The sequence below is a fragment of the Podarcis muralis genome, chromosome 9 (genome assembly GCF_964188315.1).
Source record: "Podarcis muralis chromosome 9, rPodMur119.hap1.1, whole genome shotgun sequence".
In the NCBI taxonomy this organism is placed as follows: Eukaryota; Metazoa; Chordata; class Lepidosauria; order Squamata; family Lacertidae; genus Podarcis; species Podarcis muralis.
In genome coordinates, this window is record NC_135663.1 from 54,101,835 (window position 1) to 54,126,745 (window position 24,911).

Below are 24,911 nucleotides of genomic sequence, written 5' to 3' on the forward strand. Positions count from 1 at the left end.
TAAAGAGCTCAAATACATAATACATTAGTCTTTAAGAAGAATGTGTAATGAAACTTTAGAGTGCGCCAAAAACTTTTTTTTTCTTGTTCCAGCTTTATTTTGTAATTTGCATATAGATGAGACCTAGCTGCTAGGATTTAAATACAGTGGTACCTTGGTTTAAGAACAGCTTGGTTTATGAGCAACTTGGATTAAGAATGATGCAAACCTGAAAGTAGGTGTTTTGGTTTGTGAACTTTCCCTTGGAATAAGAACATGTTTCGCTTCCTGTTGAGTGTGTTCCATTTGTAAATTGAGTCCCCCGCTACTATGGGAAAGCATGCCTTGGTTTAAGAATGCTATGGTTTAAGAACGGACTTCCGGAACAGATTAAGTTCGTAAACCAAGGTACCACTGTACTAGGAACCGTGAAAAGCCTTCATCTCAGGTTTGTGCATGAGGAAAATCTGTGGACATCATGTCAATGTTGAGTGGCAGGGTGTCAACAGAATTTAGAGATCTTGTGTTTGGTGGCTAGTTATATATGCAACTTTTCAATGTACATTCACTTGTTAGAATTCCTACTCACCCTTCACCATAAATCCCAGGGCAAATTACAGAAATTATAAAATATTCAAATCAATTAAATTACAGTCATGGTAGATCCTATCCAAGTGGGCAACGATATGTCTAAGCAACTTAGAAAAAATAACAAAAGCCTCTGATGGAAATTACAGTACCATTCCCTCAGTTCAACAGTTACATGAAGACAAACTAACACAAAACTGATAAAATCTTTATATTCACATTTAACAGTTGAATTTTCCACAGTGGCTAGTGCTAGTTTTCTATATACCTTCAGCCACTATAGAAGTTGAAACCACTGTGTTAAGCAAGCCCAGGAAAGTAACATTAACATTCAAAATTAACATTAAAAAAAAGTATTTGTAAAGCAGAATAAGGCACAGAGGAAAGAAGTCTTGAACTTGGAAGCTGAGGTTATATGATAACCCATGTGGCAATGAGTATGATCAAACTTACTCTTTTACTGAGGCAAATCACTGGCCACATACTACAACCTAAAGTACAGCAGCAACAAAGGCAGCCACAAAGCAGCCATCGGACATTGACCGGAAGATTCTTCTTAAGACAGCTATTCACTCTGCTGATGCTGGCTTTAAACTCCTCAGGTGCAACCTGCAAGAAAGAACCATGAAGCATTGTGATAAATCTAATGTCTGATTTACATTAACAAATCCATTTCTGTTTTAAAAGCAACATTAAACTCACAAAATTACAATCTCTGTCAACTCTCCTTATCAATTTCAATCCACGGATACTTACTTTTCCTGTTAAGGACGAAGGAAATTCTGCTTCAAATTTGTTGCTCAGTCCAAACCTGCAGACAGAAAACGAACAAATTATTTAACTCTACATGGTATGGCATGCTTTACAGGGTAATTTTATTTGCTTTGGCAAGAAAAATAAAGTCAGGGAACTACATTGCATAACCATAAGCTCACAAGTGTTGGAGGGAATATATTTTGTCTCCTTTAACATTATGTATTTACTGTGGCAAGTGCTGTAAGAGCTACACCAAACACTATTGATGCATAAAGTTGTGAAGCAAGTCTCACTGAAATGTCAATAATCTATTTGGAAAGTGCACTACCAGCTCAAAGTAGCTTATGCTTTAAAAAGCTATGTTTGCATGACATAGGTAAAGGTAAAGGTACCCCTGCCCGTACGGGCCAGTCTTGACAGACTCTAGGGTTGTGCGCTCATCTCACTCTAGAGGCTGGGAGCCAGCGCTGTCCGGAGACACTTCCGGGTCACGTGGCCAGCGTGACAAGCTGCATCTGGCGAGCCAGCGCAGCACACGGAAACGCCGTTTACCTTCCCGCTAGTAAGCGGTCCCTATTTATCGACTTGCACCCGGGGGTGCTTTCGAACTGCTAGGTTGGCAGGCGCTGGGACCAAGCAGCGGGAGCGCACCCCGCCGCGGGGATTCGAACCGCCGACCATGAGATCGGCAAGTCCTAGGCGCTGAGGTTTTACCCACAGCGCATGACATAAATATAGCTAAAAAAGTGAGAGCAAAGATTCCAGAAGGACAAAACTTAGGGACCATGAACACATTCTTGTGCGTTTCCAAATTGCTATGGATCTACTACACAATCCACAGCATTATCCACAGACTTTTTATCCTGCACAGTCTTCCAGCCTCATCTTACATTGTTGATTGGGTTTAACACTTTTACTCATTCATTTAAAACAAAATTTATCTACTAAAAGCAAGTGCAGCTGAAGGGATACCCGCATGCATTCTGACATTCAGAAATAACCCCGTATTGGGCGAGTAGAAGAGACAACTGCTTGCAATCCCATTTTTCAGCTGACTGCATCTTTCTGTTGTTGGATTTGTCTGTACAGTGGTACCTCGGGTTAAGTACTTAATTCGTTCTGGAGGTCCGTTCTTAACCTGAAACTGTTCTTAATCTGAAGCACCACTTTAGCTAATGGGGCCTCCTGCTGCGCCACCGGAGCACGATTTTTGTTCTCATCCTGAAGCAAAGTTCTTAACCTGAAGCACTATTTCTGGGTTAGCGGAGTCTGTAACCTGAAGCATATGTAACCTGAAGCGTATGTAACCTGAGGTACCACTGTATAGGTGTCTCCCCACTTACATGGGGGTTACATTTCTGGGTACCGCTAGTATATGTGAAATCGTGTATCATGGAGAACACCATCTAAAAAGTCTGTAAGTACCTTCTAAACTTCACCAAGCACCACCAAAAATCCACTAAACTCCACCACAATCACTCCCTCCAAACCTCCTTTCTCAAACTCCAACTCTCCATAGGCCTTAAAAGGTCAGTTCAAAGGCTCATGGGATCACAGTTGCAAAGGCTCCTGAAACTGCTCGTTGTTTTCCTGCTCTTTTCGGGCCTTTTTTCTGCTCTTTCTGGGCCATTTTTGCAATTTAAATCAGTTTATTTCCCATCACTGTGCACATAAATGGTTGTGCACAACCCAAACACATCTACGTGGGGAACCTCAAGAAATATGTGGTCCTCTACAAAACTGGTGGGAAAGATGAGATTATTCATGCATGGCCATTCTCAGTGCCATACTATGTGAGAATGGTACTGTATTGTTAGGGAAAACTAGTTTGGCATGTATATGACTAGCATTTGCCAGGGAACTACAGACAACTGAAATTCCCCAATATGTGCCCACTACCACCTGGTTTTTTATGGACAGGCTTCGCTTCAAACAGGAAATCCCAAGACCACTCCAAGTTGCACTAGCTGGCAATTATTTTCTAGCTCAATTCAAGGTGCAGACCACCACCTTTAAAGCCTTGGAAAGTCTGGAACACTACACCTGCAAGAATGCTTCCCCCCCACACCTGCCAACATAGGCAGGGAAGGCCTGCTGCATAACATCAATAGCAAACTCGGGCGATTCAGTGACAAAAGGCTTAAGAGTCAAATTGGTGCCACTGCAAAGAGGGATACATCAGCAAACAAACAAACAAAAAACAAAAATCCAACAGACCAGCAGGTATGCTATAGCTTCCAGAATGTTAAGCGTCAGAAAATAAAACTGGGAAAGTGTGTGCATGTGTACACGAATGTGAGTGAAACAGAGATAGTGAGAGAATTGGCCCACGTAAGCCCCTTACAGATTACAGTATCCTGAAGGCTTAGTAATGCAGAACTATGGCTGATACCCTGAGCACTCTTGTTAGGGGGCGAAGATGCACTGCAGCACTGTGTTGCAGATCCTATTTGATCTACCTGTTGAGTAACTACATTAAGTGGCAACTTTTCCATGAACATTCAAAGTCTTTTCAACACTTTTCCCCAAGAAACACTACTTGCATTCCTCTTGTCTTCAGTTTTAGGGGCAAGTTAAAGCGTTATAGTTCGGATTAAGCAACCGAGCCACTTTTCTTACCATTTCTATTGCTATCTTTGTATTTTAGTTATTGTACTTTGCAATGTTTTTATTGTTGACTGCTATATTTGATATTTTATTGCAGCCACCTTGACAAAAATAATAAAGGACTGGCAATGTATTTAAGTATAAATAATGGTGTCTATCGCCAGACATGGTGCCAGAGAGTGCAAACATGTCTACCATATAAACTGTAAAGTGACCTACTGTGGAATATGTAGTGTAATGAAGGGCAAGAAACTGGGATCTCAACTTGCAGGTATATTGAGAATTTTGCAACCCTCGGTTCCAAGCCAGAGTGTCATAACAGTGTAAATTTGCAGCTGGGTTAGAAAGCAGTTTGCAAGTTCTTTAGTATATGTGCACCTCAAAAAGGTGTACAGGGGAAAGAGAGCCACTGGAACTCTCCCATAAGAATTTAGACACTTTTGAAAAGTATTGAAGGAGTATACAAAGTGGACCAATTCTTAGGACACTTTTTTAAGAAATGGAAAAGAAAAGAAAAGAAAGCCAGCTACTGTATGTGTATGACTGTTTGACTGATGCAAAGTTACATCAAATAAGCTATACACTTCAATCACATTCTAGTTATTAATCAGATTTATGAACAGAAGATCTAAAGTGTAAGCCAAGGAACTTCAGCAGAATCTCTGGAAGTAATCATGTCATCCTTAACCATAAGTGACTCTGCAAGGTCAAGCGGCTGCATTTGAAATATCTTAAGCTCTTAGGGCATGTGTTATTCTCTCATCTTGACCTCTTTCTTTCTAGTAGTCAAAAAAGTCTGACCTTTTGCTCCCAAGAACACAATTAACTGTGGAGAAGAGATTACACCATAAAAAAAGAATCATAATGAACCATGATGGCCTGATAATTAGCCACTAATAACTCCCATGCAGAGAATAAGAACATAGGAACTGGGATAAGTGCTCTACAAAGTGTTAAAATATGTGCAAGACTTCAGGAATTGGTCCTGTGGTTGTCCTACCACATCTAATTTTCCCCCTAAAGTCACTGGAATAACTAGTGGTCCAGACGTACTGGGGACCAAAATCAATTTCACGCTGGGAGAAGCGAGGTTCAAAGTTTTGTATACTTTATCCATAGGAACTTGGGACTCGCTCTCTCGCTGACAGGGATATCAAAAACTTCCACAACACACAGAAACCTGAAGCCAAATACATTCCGAACACTACAAAAGCCTTAAAAACAAAATGTTTACTTTTCTTTCTTGAAATTTAGGACAGAAGTCTACCCAGCTGAATGAATGAAACCAACTACGGTAATTTTTTTCTATTTTTTAAAAAGTGTGGTTTTAAAAATATGGGTCAATATGAAATTTAAATTTAAAACATACAAGTTAAAATCTATACTTCCCTTCAGTGTGAGTTTATCAAAAAGCCTATATATATGTGTGTGTGTGTGTGTGTGTGTGTGTGTGTGTGTGTGTATGAATATATATGAGAGATTTCTGATTATTACAAATACAATGCAGTAGGCCATGTATCACATTTGCTGTTTTGGCAAATTATGAAAATTATGATTAACATGGAAATTTATTTACATGTTATGGAAAAATACTGCTTTTGCCCAATTAATTACCACTTTTGCTTCTAGGTGGTTTGGTATGTTTGTGCCAAAAAACAACACACTTAACTCTCTATGGTCTATATGTTCATATAAGTGATACAGTGGTACCTTGGGTTACAAACATTTCAGGTTACAGACTCCGCTAACCCAGAAGTAGTAACTTGGGTTAAGAACGCTGCTTCAGGATGAGGACAGAAATCACACGGCAGCAGCGGGAGGCCTCATTAGCTAAAGTAGTACCTCAGGTTAAGAACAGACCTCCGGAATGAATTAAGTTCTTAACCAAAGGTACCACTGTATTGCATAGTGTCCTTACATGCAAAAATCCAAACAATTTGATAGTTGAATCTCTTTCACTAAGTCTTTATGCACCTAGGTATTCTGCATATAAGCATTACTTAGCTATAGATCAGTGTGTTTTAATTATGACAGCAACCAATGAGGCATATTTATTCAGCAACTGCCCAATTTACAAGACAGGAAATCTGATTTAAATCAATCCATCCTCACAGCTAGCAGTCCAATAAGAACAAGTAAAGACAGATAAGAAGCAAGTTTCCTGTTCTCATACTTTAACAAATTTCCATTTGTAGAAAGAGGCACATTTGCCAGCAGCCAAGGAGTATCTATGCTTGCAGAATGCTCACTCACATACACAAAGTACCCTTCCTTTTCACTCCAAGGTCTTTTCTATTATGTCCAGCATTCCAAAGCTCTCTTGCATAGACAAGTTGCATTTATCCAGCAACTTTAAAAAATGCTACAACTGAGGGCAGTGACAGCACATAATACATGCTACCCCACTAGTGTCGCATCTGAGGCTGCCCTATTTTAAAAACATTTATTTTCTACCGCAGCAGCTTAGAGGATCAACACAAAGTTCCCTTTGAAGGAAAATCAAGGATGCATGACTGAGAGGTCCACACTTCTATATGTGCTGCCATTTCAACAACAAACTTGTCAAGGTGAAACCTTAATAGCTATTATCACTCAGTACACACAAGTGCTATATTACCACCATTTGAAGAATTCATAGTTATTGCCTCATGTGAATTATTCATGCCTTGAGGCAGAAAAATAAGGGGATGGGTCCAGAATAATAACAATAACAATATATTTTTATTATTTATACACCGTCCATCTGGCTGGGTTTCCCCAGCCACACTGGGCAGCTTACAGAATATGTAAAACATAGTGAAATATCAAACATTTAAAACTTTTCGATATAGGGCTGCCTTCAGATGTCTTCTAAAAGTTACATATTTCTTTATCTCCTTGACAACTGATGGGAGGGCGTTCCACAGGAAGGGAGCTGTAATAAGGCTGTAAACCTATACCTGCTTAACTGAGAGTAAGCCCCACTGAACTCAATGGGATTTACTTCTGAGAAGACATGCCTATATTGCCCTATAAGTTAGTTACACTTAGGTCATATAGAAATCAATGTGAAAAATTCAAGTCCCACTGATTTCACTCACTGATTTCCCTAGCACAACTAACTTTACCAGAGTTGTTCTGTAAAAAAGAATAATCACACATTCCAGGAAATGAGTCCACTCGACTACATTTTATAATAATAAGAATAAAAATAAAAATAATAACAATAATAATTTATTATTTCTACCCCAGCCACTCTGGGCGGCTTCCAACAGAAGGTTAAAAATACATTAAAACATCAGTCATTAAAAACTTCCCTAAGGGCAAATTTCTCCTCCTTCCCACACAAACCCTCTAGAATAGGGGGATCCAACTTTTCATACAAAATGGGCCACAAGAGTACTTAGACATGGAACCTGTAAGCCACACACCACCTTGTCGTGCAGAGGGAATGGGAGGGAGGCCAAAATTTGACACAACCTAGTCCAGCCCTCACACTGCCATCCCAAAACTGGCTAAGCAAGGCACTGGGCTTTGGAAAGGAGGCAAAAGGAGCTGTCAGGGTCCTGGAGCCCTCCCCCCTCCTTCCTAAAGCTGGGAAAGCACTAACTATACTTTGGGAAGGAGGCAGGAGACCGTGTCAGAGTCCTCATGCCTCCTTCCTAAAGCCCAGTATTTCACTTACCCAGCTTGGGGAAGACAGCACAATAAATGGTAGGGGTGTCAAATGTTTCGAAGGGCTGCCCAAAAAGGCCTTGATGGGCACATGCGGCCCTCGGGCCATGCACTGGACCACCATAGAATCACTTCTAGTAGAAAGAAAATTTCAGTTTTTTTCAAAGCAGAGGTGAAAGTCATACGTCTGTGGTGATTGAAGCAACAGGTGTGACTTTTACTGTTGTACGGCAAGCTATGCCCCACCTTCACAAAAATAAGAGGTTTCTATACCCAAACTCCACACACCTTTCTCTATCTTCCATCTGAGCAAGCAAGAAACATGAGCACAATTCAAGGAAACATTCCAGCCAGGCAAAAGCCCTTGAGGAAAGCATGGAACAAGGCTGTTGAAAGCTGTTGCCTGGACAGAGCCTGGAAGAGTCCCATGGAGGTTACCCTTCTCTGTATCGCAGAAAGAGTCTTGCAAACCCTCTAAGATTAACAAAAGGAATTCTGTATTGAAAAACCATCTGTACTCGGCTCCTGAGCCAACACCAGTCCTCATAAATAGCGTTCATGTGATCACTGGAACCAAGTTGAGTCTCTTCAAAAGACATTCCTCCAGAAAGATTGCAAGCATGATAGCATTGGGAAGAAAGTCAGGTAAATGAACTATAAGGGCTGCTTCCGACAATACAGCTGTTAGCAGCAATACCTATGCAAGCTAATCTCTTGACAAAAAGGGAAAACAACTATCCCACCCCATCCAGCAAAAAAAGAAAGCACGCCACCCCAACCAGCAATAAAAATTGGGAGGGGTGGGAAGCCCTTGGCAGGCACAAAGGGGCCCTGCTGCCCAAAGACAGCATCCCAGATATAGAATCATACAACTGCAGTAGTTGGAAGGAACCCCAAGGGTCATTAACCCCACGCAATGCAGTAATTTCAACAAAAGTATCCATGACAGATCCAACCTCTACTTAAAAACCTCCAAGGAAGGATATTCTACCACCTTCCCTTCCACAATCAAACAGCTCTGTCAGAAGGTTCCTTCTGATGTTTAGTCAGAATCTCCTTCCTTGTATCTTGAAGTCATTGGTTTGGGTCTTACCCTCTGGAGGAGAAAACAAGTTTGCGCCATTTTCCATGTGACAGCCCTTGAGATATTTGAAGATGGTTATCCTATCTCCTCTCAGACTCCTCTTTTCCAGGCTTAACTTACACAACTTCCTCAACCATTGCTCATAAGCCTTGTTTTCTAGACCCATGATCACTTTGGCTGACTTCCTCTGCACATGTGGAGCCAGTGTGGTGTAGTGGTTAAGAGCAGTAGTCTCGTAATCTGGGGAACCGGGTTCGCGTCTCCGCTCCTCCACATGCAGCTGCTGGGTGACCTTGGGCCAGTCAGACTTCTTTGAAGTCTCTCAGCCCCACTCACCTCACAGAGTGTTTGTTGTGGGGGAGGAAGGGAAAGGAGAATGTTAGCCGCTTTGAGACTCCTTAAAGGGAGTGAAAGGCGGGATATCAAATCCAAATCCAAACATGTTCCAGCCTGTCAATATCCTTCTTAAATTGTGGTGCCCAGAAATGGACACAGTACTCCAGGGCAGGGTCTGAATAAGGCAGAAAAAGCGGTACTATTACTTCCCTTGATCTAGCCACTATACTTCTGTTGATGCTTATTCATGTTACAAACTTATCCATGTTGCAATTTTCACTGAATGTCGTGTGGAAGTGGTCCTACAAACAAAAGTCTGTTTGAAAACAGTGTTGAAACATACTCAATTTTAGACAAGTTGATAGAAGATCCAAGTCTCAGTGCTGATTTAACACTGGAATTAACTATATATCCTGAAACAATGCATGATACTGCGAGTTATCAGTGTTTTAAATGATATGACAGATGTGTTCGGTAAACTCATGTCTGAAAAGAACTGTGATCTAAAACTAAGTCATAGCATGTACTATATTATAAAATATTGATGCTTCGGAAGAAAATTATTAGTGCAGATGGGGGTGGGGGTTTCTGTCAGTGCTGATCAGTCTACAGCAAGCCCCATGGTAGCACTTTGAGGTATCAGCAACCAGCTAATCATCAATGCTTCCAAAGATTTCAAACCATGAGGCAAAGAAAAACGGGTTACCTGATGTCATTGTGACATAAGGTAAATGACAGGCAGTTGGTCCCATCAACCTGTCAAAGTTCACCCGCAGAGAGGGGAAAGAGATAAGGAGCTGACCCACTGGCCAAGTCCTGCTCTTCCCTCCACATTAAAGTGTTGTTGTTTTATTTTATATGAAAAACATATGCTCTAAAAGAGAAAACTATCCTGTTCTAAGTATAGAAATATTAAACAAATTCAAAGTTATGATACAATAAACATAAAAATTCAGGCTGTAAATGAATGTTATATAAATATTAAATGCATGCTTTGCAAAAGCATTCAGCCTTATTTAAAATAAAATATGCTAGTTATTCCTTTTAAATTGTATAATTACCTAACTTATTATGTTTGTCAATTAGGTCAACTGAGCAACATTCCATACCTTAATTAACCATTTTCTAATCTAATCAAATTGCTCTACTGGAATGGCTAGGAAAAACAAAGAGTATTGTATTGTTGAAAGCTAACAGATTTTTTGTGGCATAAACTTTTGTGGATTAGAGTCCACATCATCAATGAAGTGATCAGAGGAAATAACACAATCTTCTTAGCTTGCCTATGCTATTTTCACACCTGTGCTAGAAGAGAAAGTGTTCTGCTTACTGATCAAGCTTTCCCCTTCCACTATAGCTGTTAAATTAGCAGGTTTGGGTTATTGCTATTACTGCTGTTTTGAATAGTCACTTTGAACAGTGGGGTCAAATGACCATTAAATGGTCCTCTAACTCCACACATCTTTTTGTAAAGCACTTTGAGGTTGTTGTTGTTGTTTTACAATCAAGTAGTGTACAAATTTCGTGAAACAAATCTCTCTGGTGACTTGACGACTCCATTCATCTGATGTAGGAGGCTCTCGTCTATGAAACTTCTATGCCACAATCTGCTAATACTTTAGGCCAGACATGTACAATCTGCACCTCCTGGCCGAATTTCAAAAGCTCTCCGCAAGCTACCTCTTTGGACATCTGAGAAGAGTCATCTGCCCCACAATCCACAATCCACTAAGCCAGTGGTTCCGAATCAGCTAAGTACTGCAGATACCCTGTTTTTCAAAAGCCAAGCCACGATACCTCTGTGGTAGTTTGTGTTATGTGAATGGTGCCACCATACCCTGCAACATGTCCCAGTGCAAAACCCAGGACACACGTTTTCTAGGCCATGCAAGAGCATAGAAGGTGTGGGAGAAGCAGAGAAAGGAAATGGGAAGCCCTGCCTACTAGCAGCATGCAGCTGACAGATTACCCTCAAGGGAATACGGTGTTCCTCACCCCCCTCCAAGTTTTCAGTGCTAAAAGACTTTTGTGCATGTTTGCTGTAATCAGGAAGAGACTAGCATAGTTACTTCTCTGGAATTTCCTAAAACAGTGCACTTTTATACTGGGTCTCCTAGGCATGCAGATTATTGGGCACTGTATACGGAAGCTAAAACAGAATCAGCAGTACAGCTCCAGAAGGTACTCTGATGGTGTATTATCAGCTGGTGTAGATCATGCAGGAAGATATTCCCAAAGGCCAGAATCCCTCCTGAGACAAAAGCTATATTCTGTAACAACAGCAACCTCCAAAACAAGCCACCTTAGAGAAATTCAAACAATACAGCATTGGCTTGTTTATTATTTTTGTTCTCAATGCACTTTGTAAACTCTCTGCTAGGGATCAGGTCATTTCTATGTTCTAAAGACAGCCAAGCAGAGTCCTGAGACTACATAAATGTTAATATTAACATTTAACATGTCTTTGTCATTTTATGGTAGGGATTTTTTTTTAAGACAAAGGAGTATATTTATTTAGGTTGCTATTACTTATCATTAAGGTTTTGATATACAGTCTGTTATGCAGACGTTTCAAGGCAATGTACAATAGGACCATAAAATGCAAACCAAAGATATACAGATACAATTAAAATCAAGTGATCAGCATTCTTCACTTTGCTACTATATCAGTTCAGTTATGCGGACACAAATAGACACTAAGCTATGCAAATTCTTGAAGGTAAATTTGCAGGCATATATTTGATCACTGAACTGATATAGCCATAGATACTGCTAACCTAGCATTATCATACCACACTACACTTCCCTAAAGCAAATCCAAATGGCAAGCACAAGCTTAGTCTGTAAGCCAGCCTTCACTAACCTGATATTCTCTAGCTGTTTTGAACTACAATTCCCATCAGCTCCAGCTGGAATGGCCATGCTGGTTAGAGCTGCTGAGAGTTGTAGTCCAAAAATCTGGAGGTCACCAAGTTGGCAAAAGCTGCTGTAAGCAAATGTGCCTACACGTGACCTCAACTGCAAACTATGGAATAGACCTATAATGATCAAAAAGACCTTTAATTAGACAGATGACCCCTAAGTGGACTATACTTCTGACTAGAATTCTATTAAAAGAGGATTAGACAATTTCATGGAGGAGAGAGCTATCACTGGCTATTAGCCATGACGGCTAGGCTCTGCCTCCACAGGTGGAAGCAGCAATGCTTCTGAATAACCAGCTGCTGGAACTCACAAGAGGAGAGAATGCTCTTGTGCTCAAATCCTGCTTGGCTTCCCACAAGCATCTGCTCAGACACTGAGAAAACAGGATACTGGACTAGATAAGTCTTGGCTCTTACGTTCTTATTAGAAATAATTCTCAAACCACTAGACAGTCTTTTTAGGGTATCTAGACCAGTACTAGCTAGCAGGGCCAGTGGAATGCAATAAATCCAGGAGGTCTAACTTCAAGGGCCATTCTAGCCCTTATATCATTGTGCAACCTCAATTCCTCATCTGTACAATGTGAATCATAACATTAAAAGTTGTAAGGGTGAGCACAATATCACACTTAATTAAACATGGTATAGCAACATGATGGATAATTGATTAATTTATTTTTCATTGTAGAAAGTCTCTCTAACAGTATCTGGTTTACTATGAAATCTAAATTTAATACCAATGTGTTAAAACATACATATTTCAAACTGAAACCAATATCCTTTTAATAGGCATAAAAAAAGAAAAAATTGTTTACGTAAGAGCAATAAACTGGGATGAGGGGGAGAATCTGACATCTGAGGTCAGGTATTATAAATATAAAATAGGCCATATCCCTCTTGAACCAAAGAACTGACAAGCTTTTAAAAGAGATAGTATTCAGGTATCCTGTATCTCACCACAATCATCCACTTAGGCTTGGTGATCTTGAATTTCTCAATAACTACCCAAATTCTACAGCGTGTTCAGGTTCTCAGGTTCTCCAACCAAACCAGAAGACTGTCATGAGGGAAGATAATCCAGACACCAGAAGTTTGATGCCATGAATATTTTGATGATATTCAATTTGCCTGCTCCTTTCCTTCTTACCCTAGGGAAACTGTAAAGGGTCTAAGATCAGTGAAGGACTGGATGTGGATTGACAAATTGAAGCTTAATCCAGACAACACAAAACACAGATCAAGGAGTGACAGTTCAGCTTGTTTTGCATGGAGGTTATGCTATCAGGTCTACAGTTAGGGAGACCTCCTTGGCCTAGCCTTGATATTGGAAGTTGAGATGGCAGCTGAACATATGAAACAGGTGCAACTGGTGCACCAGTCCAGAGAAACATGATAAAACATGCCTTAGTTATCGCATAACTGGACTACTATTGATGTACTTTACATGGGACTGCCTTTGAAGAGCATCTGGAAACTTCTGTTGATACAAAAAACTGTAGCAAGGATTCTGACTCTAAAGCAATTGGTTCCTTTTGCTCCTCCGGAGGCACTGCCTACCAATTCATATCAGGATCAATTCAAACTGCTGGTCATTACATTAGAAACCCTGAATGGTTTAGGACCAGGATACCTAAATAACCTTTTTAATTTTGTTTGGCCCTGCCAATCTTTTGAGATCAAAGGAAAGAGGCCCTTTTGCACATCCTGCCTCGATCTATAATACACTTGTTTGACAGAGATGCATGAGTGAGCCTTCTCGGTGGCTCTGGTGTCCTTCTTGACCTTAATACATTTTTATTCCAGCAGGTATTGTACCTGACTTATTAAAGATTCCTACTTGTTTTTATGGATTGTTTCCTTTTCACTGTTCTGTCTTCATTTTGCTTTTCAATTTGATTTTTAGTTGTTTTCCATTTAATTGTTAGGACAGAAATTCTATGAGAGAGATATTAATACATACATTAATGTCCCTGAATACATACAGAGAGCCAAACAGAAAGCCATTAAGTTTTGCAATTATACCCACCACCAACCATAGCTGAAAAGAAAAATGTAGTATAAATGTATGCGGGCTGCATGATCAAAGTATTTTGATCATCATTAACCAACCAACTAGTATATACACACACATTCAGGAATGACAGCATGGGAAACTTCATTTAAATAATTAATTTAAATTAATCATTCTCAAGGTGATTTAAATCAATCCAAGCATTACTTGTTTGTACTACTGGCTATATCCCTCAACATCCTGGAAATACTCCATGTCAGGAACACAGGACTGCATACTCAGTGTAATCCTAAACTTGTTTCATCAGAAGTAAACTTCACTGAGCTCAATGGGGCTCATTCACAGAAAGCTATAGAATTTGCAACCCTTAAAATATGAAATGAGATCTAGTTTAGAAAACAGCAAAGTAAGTGACCCAGATCATATACTGTACTATAAATGCACTCATAGTGCTCTAGACATGCCTGTCATTTTTGTTAACTGCTGTATTTTAAGGGGAGTTTTTCACATCATAACTACTTGGCAGAAAGCTGAAACATGTTATTATACATGTAGGTTGAGACTATGACTAATAGAAGCATTAACAACTTACATTCATCTATAGCACAGCTGGTCATGTATAAAAACACACACTTATCCAAATCCCAAGTGTTCTACTTCCTGACATGTCATAATTATTTGGTTTAGTACTTCACATTCTGCTATTAGTCATAATGAATCTCATTAGCTTAGTTTCCCTATTCACCCAATGACGAATTGTGTTTGTATGGAATGCTACTAAAAAGTGGAGTATGCTCTACATACAAGCATAGCAATAATGGACCTGAGATCACATCCCTTAGCACTAGGGGATACAATTACATCTGTGAGTATGCACAGACATTTTGGGATCTCCCAAAACAGGGAAGTCTATGTCCAAACTTGTGACAAGCACAAAATGACATTAAACTTCCCTAGACATACATAATTCTTCATAACAGACTATTCCACAACAGAGCACCTGACCTGCCAGCTGTACTCCTAGGTCCAGAGAGACAGAAGAGCAAAAAGCATGAATAGGTTGGAAAGCTTAAAGCTGCCTGACATTCACACAGCTTGATGAACAGGGCTGAAAGTATATAAACAAATGAATATAAGAATATGGACCAAATTTTAAATGATGGGTTGAATCAATCTCATTTATCTACTCTATGCATCTAAATACATGGGGGAGGGGCACAGGAAGAGCTGGAGCTCCTATCAAATCCTAGATGGAGCACACTGGATCATAGAATCATGCAGTTGGAAGTGACCCTGAGGATCCGACCCTCTGTAAAGCAGGACTATGCAGCTGTGGGGCCGAAACTGCAACCTTGGCATTATCAGCACCACACTCTAACCAACTGAGCTATTTGGGTTTTTAACTGTTAAACAATGTGAAGAGAAAAAAGCCTGGCTAATAAACACAAACCTCTGAAAAGTGAGTAGAGGAAAGAGAAAGACAGCTGAAAACCCTTATTCTAAGGATATTGTTCAGAAGTACTATAACACTTTATATTACTTTATCATGACCTCGGACAATACACCAAAACTACAGTGGTACCTCGGGTTACATAGGCTTCAGGTACATACGCTTCAGGTTACAGACTCCGCTAACCCAGAAATAGTACCTCGGGTTAAGAACTTGCTTCAGGATGGGAACAGAAATTGCACGGCGGCAGTGGGAGGCCCCATTAGCTAAAAGTGGTGCTTCAGGTTAAGAACAGTTTCAGGTTAAGAACAGACCTCCAGAACGAATTAAGTACTCAACCCGAGGTACCACTGTATTCTGATGAGGAGCAAAATCAGTCCTGCTTCACATCTGGATCCACTGAGTGGATTGCAGAAGCACAATTCCTTTACCTCCCAGTTCATCCTTCCTTCCTTCATGATGACCGACCTCACAAAGCTAAAGCAAGAACAAAACAAAACACAGTGCCACTACACTGTGGTAGCACAGCAGCTAAGGAAAAGTGAAACAGACAGGCCTGAATTCGAATCTTACCTCGGCTTATCTAAGGGCCCTAAAAAAACAACCAGCTTCAGACCCCACCCCATTTGCAACACGGAGAAAAAAGGCCTATCTTACAGGGCTGCTGCAAAAGCTTGCAGAGACGGCATAGCAGCATATATATATATATACACAAAGAATTGCTGCAACCCTAAGCGGGATGTGTATTTTCAGCAGGCTTTGAAGGCGGAAGGGTTGCAACGAAACTGGACTGCAGAAATCCCCCGCGGAAGGTCAGAGGTGCCTCGGCAGGAAGGTGCCAGTTGGGCCCTGCAGAAGCAGCTCCTCGTTTCCTCTCCTCGCCGCCCTCCATCCCTCTTCGCCCACCTCGCTCCCCCGTCTCCCTGCTTCCTCCCTTCCTTACACAGTGACATGGCCGGAGCCGCGCACCACCACCGGGTCCGGCGAGTGCTTGAGCAGCTGCTCCTCCAAGGCCCGCTCCTCGTCCTCCTCTTCTTCGTAGATCTCGTCGAAGTCCGCCATGGCCGGGCCAGGCCGGGCCGCGAGGAAGAGGAAGAAGAAGAAGCAGAAGAGGCCGGGGATGAGAGAAGGAGAGAGAGAGAGAGAGAGAGCCAAGAGCAGCAGCCGCCGCTTCTTGGGCCGCCGCCGCCGCCTCCTCCGAAGCTCCGAGCGAAGCGGCCACCGAAGCTTTTCCCTCTCAGGGCCGCCGGGAGGAAGCGCCCGTCATGGTCCCGGGGAGGGGGAAGAGAGAGACGGACAGGAACAACAACAATAACAACATCCGCTCTCCGGCGCCGCGGCAGCCACTGACTGGGAAGCCGAGGGCGCCAAGCCCCGCCCCTTTCCTCGCCGCGCGGCGCTCTCGCAGGAGCACGCGCGAGAGCGAGGGAGCGAGCGCACGCCGGCCTGAGACGGCGAGGCCGCCGCGGAGGCTCCCGAAGCGCACGCGCCGCGCTCGCGCTGCTGTTTGAATAGAGGTGCGGCCAATGGCGGCCGCGCGGCTGGTAGCTGCTGGCTGGAAGGTGGAAGTCGGCCTCCCGGGTGCCATCTTGGGAGGGGAAGAGGCGTCGCCTGAAGCCGGATCGGTCGGCTTGTTTAGCGTGGTCGGCCTCGGCTGCGAAGCCTTGGGTGCTAGGGGGAAAGGAGGCCCAGGGGACTCGTTGGAACTTCTCATTGGTCAACAAATAAAACATATGCCTGAGCTGAGTGGCAAGTTCAAGTCTTAGCCTTGCAGCTGGAAGACCATGTGGTGGGTCTCTAGGGTAGCCACTTTTGTTCTGGGAAAATAAGAGCTTGTTGGGGGGGGCGATTCCCCCCTCCCCAATCTCTTGCTGAAGTGACTTCAAAGCAATCAATGACAATCTATTGCAGTCTAACAGGACAGCCCCTCTGGAATTTGTCACACCTGCACACATGAATTTGTAGATCTCTCTGTGCTTGGTCACCCAGAGCTTAAATACATGACCTTCCACGTGCCCTATCAAACACATGCATTTGGAGAGAATCCCTAACTTGGCATACAGAGAAAGAAAGAGAGAAAAAAGCTCAACAACTTTGGCTAACCCTCCCCCTCCCCCCCAAGAAGAAAGCTCAACAACTCTAGAAATATTGATTTCTTAATTTTGAGTTCCAAAAAATAGGGGTTGTCTTATACATGGGCACATCTTATATAGAGAAAAGTACGTCAGTTTAAGATCGGGCATGTTAAGGGTAGTATGGCTGTAGATGTAGTTGCTGTCAATAAGATTTACTTCCGAGTAGCTAGGTAGTTTAGGTTTGCAACCTTACACTGTAATCCCAGTTCCCTAACCAGGTTTGTCCAGAAGCAAGTAACATTGAACTGGATGGGACTAAATGTCAAACGGCATTTAAGGCTGCTGTCTAAACCACACTTGGTGGAGAGAAAACCACATTTGACACTGGGGCTTGCGTCTCAGCAAACGTGCATAGAATCAGGTTGCACAGCTACAATTCTATGCACACTCATTGGAGAGCAAGTCACACAACAGCATACTACAGAGTGAAAATAGGTGCGTGCTTACTTCCTGGGAGTAAGACCAGCTGAATGCAGTAGAACTTACTTTTGAGTGAACATATATGGAAGCAGAGTGAAAACATAAAGTGTTTTCACTCCCAATCAACACTCCTTGTGTTGTTTTATATGATAGTGCAGTCCAAAAACATTTAAACAAACAAAAAGTCTCCTTTTTATTTCAGTGGTTTGGATTTCATGATCAGTTTTTCCTCTATGGCCTTTAGTTTGCAAATATCATATGATTAATACCAATAGGAAATACATTATTTACAATGAATTGGGGAGGGACAGAGCGAGAAAGCAAGGGATAAATAGCCCCTTCTCCAAACCATAATTATAAAAGCATTATAAAGAATCAGGCCTTCTAGCTTAATGACTGCTAAAACCATGGATGGGTGCAGCTGGATGCTACTCTGAAGGACCACATGATACAACTCATTATTGAGGGTAGAATCCCTTAATCCAGAAAGAATTTGTAACATGCCGGACTTAAGGAACTTCTTGTGTTCCGCATTCTGCTCTGCCAAGAAAAACTCTTGGATGCTTTTGAGCATTTCATAGACTTTTCTCTTTCTCTCAATCCTTCATTAAAACAAGGAATGTGTGTGGTCATTTGTTTTATACTTTCCTCCTAATATAAGACAACTGTAATCTTACCTTCTTTGTTGGTGATCATCACTCCTTAAATATTAGGCATTTGGTGCCTGTCTAAAATTCCATCTCTAACACTGAGGGAAGTCTATGGGTGGGGGGGAAAGGATGTATGCTTATTACGACTTATGTTAATGGATTGTGCTGATTAAATTGTAAAATTCAATTTTACAATTTTAAGAATTTACAATCTTTTAAAAATTAAAAATAAAATTCCATCTCTAACACTAACTAATAAATCTTCAGGAGGGGAATTGTATCAGCTTTAAGACCCCAATATACAGAGCAGCATTTCCTTGTATAAATAGTATCCCTTTAATAAACCAACAATCTTATTTAAATTCTTCCTGGTGTCCATCTCACACCATAGCCTACTGTACTAGCTACGAGGAGGTTTTTGAAAGGATTCTGAGTAAACTGGTGGCAGCGGAAAATTAAAGAAGCACAGATACCTACACTTGTGTTTATACAAGTGAGGCTGAGGGAACTGGTTTCCCTGACAGTGAGGTTTGCCTGAAATGATTATAATTATAATTCATTTACTACATATTATGTTAAGTGCATGCTTTGATGTGCCTGCTTACAGCTGGCCACTGTTGTTGTTTATTAAGCAAAAACAGCTGCAGGAGCCCACACACACTCCCCCAAATGTAGATCAAGACTAGGGAGGAATGTGTGCATTCCCTTTCCCTTCTCCGCACTGATTTTCTACCTCACCTGCAAGGCCAGCCCTACCATTAGGGAGAGCAGGTGTGGGGAACCTTTGGCCTTCCAGATGTTGCTGAACTACAACTCATCTGATCAACACTAGCAAGCATGGTCAGGGGGTGATGGGAGTTTAGCTTGGCAACGTTTGGATGGTCAAAGTTGAGGTAAACAGGCAGCTACTTCAGGTGGTAAATGACTGGGGGTAAGGAGAGGCAGCAAGGTGCTTTTTCAGGGGGTACCCAGGGGTACACAGTACCAGCACACCTTTTTTGTAAAAAACTGAGACACTTACTGTAACAACTTCATGGTGAATACCAGCACCTATATTTCTAGGGGGGGGGGGAGCACTGGTATTGGACAATAACATTGTGTATAGTATACAACCTTCCCTTTCCTTGCCAAACTAGACTGCTGCCCCCAAGTGCATTGGAGAAAGCTGTGCCATCAGCAGCATGGTTGGATTCTGTGGGGGCATCTTTCTTTCACCTCAGCAGCTGCTAGGTGCCCCCAGATGTCCTGTTTTTCCTGCATATAACAAAAAATATTTGCCTCTAAGTAACAAAGGCTGCCTAAATAGTTCAAAGGAAACTGTACTGATGTAGCACATGTCTATGTACTGAATTCCTTTTCTTAAAAAATAAAAAAGTATGTTCATTTTAGCATACATAGCTCCTGTCAGCTGGAAAAGCCCAGAGCTATGCATTCCCCCAATGAATTTGCCTGTCAAATCAGTATGATAAGTTATAATATCCTAACATCTTTTCCATTAATTCTTGTGGCAAATTTTGATCAAGGGAAAATAACAAAAGACAGCTAGTTTCAAAACTGTCAAAACATTCCCATCTATTATTTTTGCATGGGCTTTCTTAATTGTCTGTTAATGTTTAGAAATACAAACATACCTGAAGTCTTTTAATCTAAGCCATTTTGGTTCACTAATGAACACCTTCTTTCTAGTTGCAGCAAATAAAATTATTCTACACATATGAAATCTAGCTTTTTTATAGATTTGTTTTAAAATATACTTTATTAATTTTCAAGCCAATGTTCCATAGTTTAACTACAACACACAGCACATCCAAATTACATGCACAAAGCCCAAACAAATGTGAGATAAATTAATTGGGTCTTTCTTTTTTCTTTTCAGCTAGTAAGCAATATACCACCGGCATACAGTCTTGCATTTTGCTATAGCAATCCATATAAATCCAGAGGTGTCCAGTTGTTCCTTTTCTTGTCCTGTTCACAAAACAATAAATTTCCTTCAGACTCTACTGCATTTTATTGTCCTTTAGCCTCTTGGAATTTTCAATACCAGGTTCTTCAGAATGCCTATATTTCATACTAGTCTCCATAACTTGAGATACAAAAAAGCGGAATGGAATGAAAATCTTTAATCACTACCAACAAGTAAATCAGCATCTTCTTTGTGCAAGGTCTTCATTTTCTCCTTCAGAAATTGATAACAGTGCTGGTTTTGGGTTCTTCCTACTAGTTTGAATAGTTGTTTTTTTGACATTTATTAAATATTTAGGGACGCGGGTGGCACTGTGGGTAAAAGCCTCAGCGCCTAGGGCTTGCCGATCGACAGGTCGGCGGTTCGAATCCCCGCGGTGGGGTGCGCTCCCGTTGTTCGGTCCCAGCGCCTGCCAACCTAGCAGTTCGAAAGCACTCTCGGGTGCAAGTAGATAAATAGGGACCGCTTACTAGCGGGAAGGTAAACGGCGTTTCCGTGTGCGGCTCTGGCTCGCCAGAGCAGCGATGTCACGCTGGCCACGTGACCCGGAAGTGTCTCCGGACAGCGCTGGCCCCCGGCCTCTTGAGTGAGATGGGCGCACAACCCTAGAGTCTGTCAAGACTGGCCCGTACGGGCAGGGGTACCTTTACCTTTACCTTTAAATATGGCACTCCCACTATAAGAGAAAGTAAATCCCAACTGCTTCACAGCCTTTTCAGCAGTGTGTGTCACTCATTTTATAAATTAGACTTGCCCTCTGTATTCGGCCCTCTGGACTGAATAGGTTATGAAACCCACTGGTGCTATCAGGGCAGGACTTGGGGGAAGAGTCCAAGGTCCTACACAACAGCAGTGTTGGCTGGTGCCCATTGGGGGACCAACAGTAAGTGGAGTCATCCTCTCCTTTGCTGAGGTCTACAAGGGCAACACTGAAACTAAGCAGGAGGAAGGTGCCCCCTCAACCCCTTGGACTGTGTTTAAGTAAGAAACAGGCAGAGCTTTGTGTTGCAGAGCTACATTCACCCTCCACTGCTAACAGAATGATGAAGAGATGCCCCCCAGATGCAGCAAGACCTTTGAAGAACAACCACCTTTTGAAGTAAGCAAAGTAATACACATTTCCACCTAAAGGAGGACAACCCTTTCTCCCTATTATCACCTAGCCGCACCCTGAATGATAATGTAGGACTTGGGATTTATCCTTATAGCTACCATAATGGGCCTTAATCTCCATAAAGTGGAGGGTGGGAGAAGATAAGCTTTTTCAATCTCATTTTGAAATGGCGGTCCACTGTGTCACTATTCAGATGGACGTTCTACACCAGGGATTTGGCCCAATCGCCTTCTCAATCCAGCCCGTGGATGGTCCAGGAATCAGCGTGGTTTTACATGAGTAGAATGTGTCCTTTTATTTAAAATGCACCTCTGGGTTATTTGTGGGGCCTGCCTGGTGTTTTTACATGAGTAGAATGTGTGCCTTTATTTAAAATGCATCTCTGGGTTATTTGTGGGGCATAGGAATTCATTCATTTCCCCAAAAAAAGCATAGTCCGGTCCACCACATGGTCTGAGGGACGGTGGAGTGGCCCATGGCTGAAAAAGGTTGCTGGCCCCTGTTCTACACATACCCAAATACATTTTAAATTATTGCTCAAGCTGAAGTCTGGCGCAATTGGACACAAACAATTTCCCCATCCTTATTTTCAAGGGTGGGGGGAATCACCCTACCTTTTTATGCTTTTGTATCATTCAAGGTAGCTTATATAAATCAAAATTACAATCACACAATAAAACCACACCCACCCATTGTGAAGACATTGTAATTTGGGGGAATGTTCCCCTTTAAATAGGAACATGGGAGGTGCACATTCAAACAGCTGTGCACATTCTAATGTGTACATGAGTTGTGCAGATCTCATTTTTCCATGTGCATTCACACAAGTGCTTTCAGCTGAACCCTGTCTCAGTGTTTCCCATCCACACAAGGGGGTGGGGCTTGACAGGATGTGTTTGTACGTAAGGGACAAGATGGAACTTTTCAGTACCTCAGCAAGGGGCCAAATAGAAGCCCCCTAGCACCACCTTCTGAAAAGAGCCCTGTGAGGGAAACCACAATATGACTGTTCTCCCAGCTGACAGAGTGAGCCCAGAAATTGACAGGGTCACACTCCCCTGCCCTCCTCCAATGGACGTCTCCCATGAGGTTGTTTCTCCGCCATAAGCACCATGATTTGTTTTTACATCATCTGCCTCATCCAAGTGAGTCCAGAATTGGACAGCCACCACTCACTTGAATATGTCTGAGTATATTTGAGATGGTGTGGATCCATGGCGACCATTTAAAGGAGCAACTGCACCACTACTAGCTTCAGAAGGTAATTGGAACCACTCCCTTTCTTAATGGGGCATTAATTACTTCCTGGAGCTACCATGTCAACAGGGCCAGCGCTATAATAAGCCAAGAGGAGGAGAGTGCGTTGGTGGCAGAATGAGAGGGGCAGCAGATCTGGATCAGGGTCCTAGCTTACTTCCCTTGCTGGAAAGGCAATCTGCTGCCACAAAATGTCTCACCAAACAGCACACCTTATCTCTCTGGCTCTCTGGGTGCAGCTGCTGACTTGGGAGTAGCCAGGATTTTTGTTAAGGAGGGCAGGCTTTTGTCAGAGGGGGCAGAACCTCCGATTTGTACAGTGGTACCTCGGGTGACAGATGCTTCATCTTACAGACTCCGCTAACCCAGAGATAGTACCTTGGGTTAAGAACTTTGCTTCAGGATGAGAACAGAAATAGTGTGGCGGCGGTGCGGCAGCAGCAGGAGGCCCCATTAGCTAAAGTGGTACCTAAGGTTAAGAACAGTTTCAGGTTAAGAACGGACCTCCAGCTTTTTCTCCGCCTCGCTCCTTGCTCTCGCCGGGAGTTGCTGCCCAGCTGCTCTGCTCCCCAAAGCCTCCCATTTGCCCACCCACTCGACCCACCACCGCCCAATGACGCCTCAGCCATGATCATCTCCCGGGACTGCATCAGCCAAGACGAGATGTTCTTGGAAATTGACAAGGTCAAAGAAGTGGCCAGCGGACTCTGCCTGGAAGTGGAAGGGAAGATGGTGAGCAGGAAAGAAGGTGAAATAGATGATGCTTTAATTGCTGGAAATGCGTTGGCTGAAGGTCCAGATGGTGAAGGGGCAGAGGCTACCGTTGTCACTGGTGTTGACATTGTCATGAACCACCACCTTCAGGAAACAAGCTTCACTAAAGAGTCTTACAAGAAGTACATCAAGAACTATATGAAAGCAATCAAAGCAAGACTTGAGGAAACAAAGCCAGAGAGAGTAAAGCCGTTTATGACTGGAGCAGCTGAACAAGTCAAACATATCCTTGCAAACTTCAAAAATTACCAGTTTTTTGTAGGCGAGAACATGAATCCAGATGGAATGGTGGCGTTGCTGGATTTCTGTGAGGATGGTATCACTCCTTATATGATTTTCTTTAAGGATGGATTAGAAATGGAGAAATGTTAACAAGAGACCAACCCTTCTGGATTATCATATAATTCATATAATATATCATATAATAATGATATAATTATCATCATAATTGGCTGCTGTTCTTTATTCATCAACAAAACATCATGACTCAGCATTGTTTGAAAACTGGACTGATGCCATCTTGAGCTTAATTTGATTTATTTTGACCCTGAATTAATTGGAGTGGAGGCATTGGTTTTTAAAAACCTGTCATGTAGGCTGTCTAAAATTTTTTTTAAAAAAACTCATTTAAACCCAGAAAAGAAAAAAGAATGGACCTCCAGAACGAATTAAAACCTGAGGTACCACTGTATTGATTTTTATTGATTTGGGAGGTAGCCACCCCCTGCCCCCCAGTAGCATAGCTAGGGGGCTGCAGGGGGGCGCACTGGGAGGCCACTCACAATATGGGTGGCACTTACCCAGGGGGGCCTGTAGTGCTCCCGAGCCATGGATCTCTCCTCAGAGTGACACAGTGGGTCAGGTGTCTGCAGGCACTGCGCCACCTGAAAAGGAGGCCTGGGGCTCGCGTCCACCCACCGCCTCCCCCTCAGCCGCCCTGCAGCTGATGCAGGCATCTATGCAGGCTTCGGCTCCGCGCAGCGTGCCCTGCCTGGTTGGCCGTGCCCCATGGACAGCTTGCCCTGCCACCTGGCTAGCTACACCACTACTGCTCCCCCTTGGCTATGCCCATGGCTGCTGGTGCATTCTAAACTGCAAATAAATAAATTGAGTATGCATGCACACAGCAGGACACTTCACTTTTCTTCCGTCTCCCCTCTGTGCGCATGTGCAAAATGGCATTCTTGCACCGCCTAGACTGGCATT

At 42.5% G+C, this 24,911-nt stretch overlaps 1 protein-coding gene, 1 long non-coding RNA gene and 1 pseudogene across 2 annotated transcripts in view; 2 read left to right on the forward strand and 1 right to left on the reverse strand.

The window, feature by feature from the left end:
• The window catches only part of CHIC2 (cysteine rich hydrophobic domain 2), a 31,360-nt gene extending 14,668 nt beyond the window's left edge, over positions 1-16,692 (reverse strand). The window contains exons 1-3 of the mRNA XM_028744399.2: positions 16,333-16,692; positions 1,324-1,378; positions 1,021-1,176 (exon numbers count right to left, since the gene is read on the reverse strand). Of these exons, the coding sequence (XP_028600232.1) occupies positions 1,021-1,176; positions 1,324-1,378; positions 16,333-16,451 (330 nt within the window). The 5' untranslated portion in view covers positions 16,452-16,692. The remainder of the gene's footprint in view (positions 1-1,020; positions 1,177-1,323; positions 1,379-16,332) is intronic.
• Positions 16,693-16,830: 138 nt separating this feature from the next.
• On the forward strand, positions 16,831-20,597 carry LOC114604344 (uncharacterized). The gene is made up of 2 exons (XR_003708282.2): positions 16,831-16,933; positions 20,471-20,597. It is a non-coding gene; the product is annotated as an uncharacterized LOC114604344 (long non-coding RNA).
• A 2,946-nt stretch (positions 20,598-23,543) lies between these two features.
• LOC114604342 (translationally-controlled tumor protein homolog pseudogene) lies at positions 23,544-24,313 on the forward strand (annotated as a pseudogene).
• The last annotated feature ends 598 nt before the right edge of the window (positions 24,314-24,911 follow it).